Source organism: Hemiscyllium ocellatum, chromosome 4 (genome assembly GCF_020745735.1).
Source record: "Hemiscyllium ocellatum isolate sHemOce1 chromosome 4, sHemOce1.pat.X.cur, whole genome shotgun sequence".
Taxonomy (NCBI): Eukaryota; Metazoa; Chordata; class Chondrichthyes; order Orectolobiformes; family Hemiscylliidae; genus Hemiscyllium; species Hemiscyllium ocellatum.
In genome coordinates, this window is record NC_083404.1 from 91,622,497 (window position 1) to 91,628,276 (window position 5,780).

At 40.1% G+C, this 5,780-nt stretch overlaps 1 protein-coding gene across 1 annotated transcript; it reads left to right on the forward strand.

Annotated features, from left to right (window-relative positions):
* The first annotated feature begins 1,326 nt into the window (after positions 1–1,326).
* Positions 1,327–3,193, forward strand: LOC132814973 (fatty acid-binding protein, liver-like). The gene is made up of 4 exons (XM_060823619.1): positions 1,327–1,470; positions 1,916–2,088; positions 2,184–2,285; positions 2,500–3,193. Exons 1-4 carry the CDS (start codon positions 1,398–1,400, stop codon positions 2,557–2,559), a joined length of 408 nt encoding a protein of 135 aa, XP_060679602.1. The 5' UTR covers positions 1,327–1,397; the 3' UTR covers positions 2,560–3,193.
* Positions 3,194–5,780: the final 2,587 nt, after the last annotated feature.

Genomic DNA, 5,780 nt, shown 5'->3' on the forward strand with positions numbered 1-5,780 from the left:
AATGAATATTTTGTTTCATTATCTACTGTGGAGAAGGATATGGAAGCTGTGGAACATGGGGAAATTAACAGTGATGCCTTGAAAGGAGTACATATTACAAAAGATGATGTGCTGGAGATCTTTAAATGTATAAAGATGGATAAATCCCCGTGCCCAGATCAGGTGTATTCCAGAACTTTGTGTGAAGCTAGGGAAGAGATTGCTAGGCCCCTTATTGAGATGTTTGTAGCATTGTAGCCACAGGTGAGGTGACAGAAGACTGGAGGTTGGCTAATGTTGTTCCATTATGTAAGAAAGGCTGTAAGGAAAAGTCCAGGGAACTGTAGACTTGTGAGCCTAACATCAATGGACGGTACGTTATAGGAATGGACTCTGAGGTACAGGACTTATGTGCATTTGGAAAAGCAAGGACTGATTAGGGATAGTCAACATGGCTTCGTGTGTGGGAAATTGTATCCCATTAATGCAGTGGGTGATTAGTATGAAATGAGCTACCAGAGAGGGGTAGAGGCTGGTATAATTACAACATTTAAAAGGGACCTGGATGAGTACATGGATAAGAAGGATTTCAAGGGACAAGGACCAAATGCTAGCAAATGGGACTAGATCAGTTTACAATATCTGATTGGCATAAACTGAAGGGTCTGTCTTTATACGGTATGAGTCTGCAAATTTTTTTTCTAAACTCCAGTGAAATCATGCCCAGTCTGTCCAATTATTCCTTATCATGCCTGATCACTCCAGCAAACCTGCTATAATGCATTTACATCCTTTCTTTTGTAAGGAGCACAAAGCTACACAACACCAGGTTATAGTCCAACAGGTTTCTTTGGAATCAACCTATTTGGATTTCAATCAATTTGGATTCCAAATAAATCTGTTGGACTATAACCCAGTGTTGTGTGACTTTTACCTTTGCCCACCCCAGTCCAACACCGGCATCTCCACATCAAAGTTGTACATGATACTTACTGGAGAGGTGGACTTACCAAGTCCCAGTACAAGTGAGTCATAATCTCTTAACATTCATTAAAACGACCACAGATAATGCTGGAGAAACTCAGTGGGTATGGCAGTATCTGTGGAGAGAGAAAAATAGAGATGACGATTGGAGTCCAAGGTTCAATACCTCCGATGACATCTCGTGTGAGAGTGTATTATTTTTACTTCTTTGATACACCATTCGTCATTAATATTCATTTGTGTGGGTCGGGTTGGGAACACACCTAGTTCCCACCCAGTCTCTGACGTTGTGATCTGGGATTGGTTTGTGTCTTTTACACGTGGTTCTGAGCTGCAGAAGCTTTAAGAGCCAGAGGGCTGGGGTAGCGTGGCTAGTGTACGGGCTTTAGAGCGCACTTGGTGTCTGTAGCTCAGTTGATAATAAGCAAGAAAAAATGGTCGAGGCGTTTGTAGGTTCTTGGGATTTGCAACGAAGCGAAAGCTTCGACGAATATATGAAAAATCTGAGTGAGGCTTCTGCATTTTATCTTGTGCTTTGCTGCTGGTAGTGGGGGCAATGTATAGTTTTTTTGTTTGTTAGGGATCAGCTCCGCCGCTCTGACTGAATGTTCCCCAGTCCCGGGGTCCGACTGAGTGAAATTCTGTCCGTGCAGCTTCCCCCTCCAGGCACACTGCCACCGAATTGCACGGTGTGGCTTCACTCTGAGCTCATTGTGCATGATTCACTCGGGAGAAAGCATGCTAGAAAGTGGCAGCTGGTTTGTTTTTTTTCCCCCCTGTCTTTTTTGTTTGTAAACGTAGCAGAGCATTTGTATCGACTCTGATTTAACAGCAATGAATCCTGTTCCACTCATTGGAATGACGAGTGGGAATGTGCTCTGGTCGTTTCGTACGAATTCAACAGTACCACTAAATGTTGCACTTATTTTTCATTTCCCCCGCTGTATTTCAGACGTGAATCTCATGCAGAGGACACTTGCTGTCACTGTAAAGCCCAAAACTATCATTTCTGTCGAAAACGACGTAATCACTGTAACGACCAAGAGCAGCATTAAAACGACAAAGATCCAATTCAAGCTTGCAGAGGAATTTGACGAAACCACCGCAGACAATCGGGCAACTAAGGTTTGTTAACCGACCCCGTCAGCTCTTTGGAGTGGTTGGGTGTACGATGTCAGCGGTGAAGTGACCTCCCTGCTTTTATTTCACATTCCCAACAGACTACTGTGGTATTGAAAGACGGCAAACTGGTCCAAACACAGAAGTGGGATGGAAAAGAGACAACCCTGGTTCGAGAACTGAAGGATGGCAAAATGATTTTGGTAAGAACTTCAGTGCCCTAGAATCAAACAGTGACTGCAGATAACAAAAAAGAGTGACGATGGATAATAATTAGGTGACATTTTCTGCTTGTGAAGTGCTTGTAATAGAATTGCAATGGAAAGTCGAACTAAAGGGCACATTTAATGCAAGAAATTTAGAACAGTGGATTTTAACAAACTTACTGAAGTCTTTCCCTTTTTTTTTGCAAATCAGACTTGCACCATGGGCGATGCGGTGTGTACCAGAGAGTATGCGAGGTCCAAAGATGATTAAAGGAAGATGAATTCTACTCGACATCCATTTGTTTTTGCTGCTTTTCTACTGGACCTTCCCTAAGTACTATGCATCATTAGGACTGTTCTTTCATGGCATTTACTGAGTAAAGTCAGGTTTTGCAAGTTACAGATACACTTTAACAGATATGGTGCTGGATTGTCATCATACTGATTGTGACTTAACTTTTACAAATAGCAGTATTGAGTTATGTTTATTGAAATAACAAATGGACAGACCTTTTCATTTTTCTCTTCAGACAAACATTACAAATTTTTTTAAAAATCTTATTAATTTCCAGTATGAATATGCTGGACTAAAATTCTGCTCAAGAAAATGACTAGGCACAAAATAAGCATTCGAGTACTATATTTTTTTTGGCAGTTAATTATGTTTGTCATACTACAATTGCTTGCTTGCTTTACAGACTGAAGGTGATGTGCAGCTCTCTTGTCTGAAACCTTTGCTGTTTTTTTAATTGCTGGCATTGACATTTCTTCCCCACTCCCCGGTATTATTAGACCTCTTTTGTTTCAAATGGTGCAGCCTTTGGATACAGAACAGCCCAGTGTACAACCAGAGTGCAAAGACAGTCCAACCTTGGCAACTCTTAATAAAAATGTGCACTACACAATATCAGTCTGTTTTTTTAATTTAAACAGTGTTGCAGGCTTTGTTGTCAATGGACAGAGTGGAATAATCTGTTTGGGAATAAATTTTAGTTTGAGGAATGTACCTACAGAATTTCTAAACTTGTGACCTTTGTATTGCTGATTATGATTTTAATCAAAAGTGGTAGAATTAATTTGGAACAAATTTTGAGAATCTTTGCAAATTGTGTGAATAAATGGGGCTTTAAGTCAAATATGCATCTGTCATAGTGGGAGCTTAATTTACTAACCAGACCTGGGGGACATCTTACAATAGTCTATGGATAGAGAACTTTTAATAATTTTTGTCCATTGTCCTTTCTTTTGACCTAACTTGACTTTATTGCCTCTCCTAGATTTCCAGTAGTAACATTAGTTGGATTTGTTAGTTTGAAAATGGCTGGACTAAAAGATTGCAACATCTGTTGACTTTAACATTGCAGTTGTCCAACTAATGTTGATTCCTAACCTGATGATTAGGTTAGACTAGATTCCGTACAGTGTGGGAACAGACCCTTCGGCCCAACAAGTTCACACCGATCCTTCGAAGAACGACCCACCCAGATTCATTTCCCCTGACTAATGCACCTAACATTATGGGTACTTTAGCATGGCCAATTCACCTAACTTCCACACGTTTAGACTATGGGAGGAAACCAGAACACCAGGAGGAAACCCACGTAGACACTGGGAGAATGTGCAAACTCTACACTATTACACAAGAATTTATGTAATAATGAGTGAAAGAAGGAAGCGATCCTTTTGTTTTGGTTTTGCTAGCATCAATTAATTTTGTAAAATACAAAGGCACACTTGAAGTTGGGCTAATTTTAATGAAATATATTGGGTTTTCTCATGTAATATCTTTTGCAAATATAGTTCTTGGTTTGTAAACAGGCAATCCTCACACTCTGACTTAAGAATGAGGGAAATTGGCTATTGTTTCCCAGTCTGGCCTGCTTGTCTCTTCACTCCAAAGCCAGAGCAATAATTGACTCTTTTAACTGCCCTCTGAGTTCACTAAGCAAACTATGCAGACCCACTGCCCACTTGAGGTGGGTGATAAATACTAGCTTTGCCAACAGAATTCACTTAACTTTAATTTTAAAAATTGCTTGTGATATGGAAAAGTTTTTTTTTGTCTGTAAAGATCAGGTCAAATCCAACCTGACCAAATAAATGACTTTTTTTTTCTGATATTTTAAGAACAAAAATAGGTAACTGGCAGCCACTCAAAGCATTGATACCTTCCTCTGGTTAACAATCATCCTCATCACAAAGTGGTAAATGTAATTGAGTTAATTCAATGGGAATGAGATTTTGCATATGGGGTTGGCAACCAACAAGAAGCTACAAAATAACTGGGTGGGTATTGTTGAGGAAGTGAGATCTTGGAATGCCAGCTGCAAGTCCTTTTGGCCAGACAGGTAGAAAACACCTTGAGGTGTAAGGAATGCTTTATTGGGTGAAGTGCTGAATACAAGAGCAGAGATTTATTGCTGACAGTGTACAACATACACAACTGTCAAACGTCTCCAGTGATGTCCTTGGTCAAGTTTGATTGGCTGTAGTTGTCAAATATAAGTTGTATCCTACGACTAGAGTCATGTGTGCAGTTCTGCTTGGAACACTTAACAAAGGACATAATTGTTTTAGAAGGAATATAGAGGCCAAATCCCAATATGTTGCCATGGCTTGAAAGTTGCAGTGGTGAAGAACAATTGGATAGGCTAGGGTTGGCTGACTTAACCACTATTTCATTCAATTATGGTGGGCTTGGATAAAGCAGAAGGGGAGACCTGTTTCCCCTAGTGGAAAGGTCAATTAACAGGGCACAAAATTTAAGGTGATTAGCAGCAGGATCAGTGGGAAAAGGTTGGTGGGTGTCTGGAATTGGCTACCCAATCGTGTAGTTGTGATAGAAACCCTTGACCCATTTGAAAAGAACTCTGATCTGTATTTGAAGCTGATGTGGATTCTGGTAAATAAGATTAGAATAGGTGACAAGTGTATCAAAGCATAGTACTCTGGTTGGATTGAATGGTCTGTTTTTGTATTGTAACTGTTCTCTGCTTCTAATTACCACTCCCTCAGTTGTCAGCAAAATTTTGGAAGGTGCCAGCATACACCAATTTGCTCACCAATTCTCAGTTTGGGCTGTCTCAGGACTTGACTCCAAATTTCATTGCATCCTTGGTCCAACCTCTGGCACAATAAATTAATTACAAAAGTGTTCTAAGAGTGACTGCCCTTTTATCACCGTATTTGACTGAGCATCGAGGACTTCTAGCAAATGTGGTAGGTTGTGAAAATTAAAAGAGAACTTTTAAACAAGATTATAGCCAATATAAAAACTTATATTTGACAACTACAGCCAATCAAACTTGACCAAGGACATCACTGTAGAAGTTTGACAGTTGTGTTCTGGGTCTAACCATCTTCACCTCCGTCATCAATTACTTTATCATAAGGTCAAACAACTGTCCTATTTCGCAACATAACTTACACCTCAACAGATAAGATAGCCTTGTGGTGGTGTACAACTGGACCCCGACAATACTTCGCATAGTA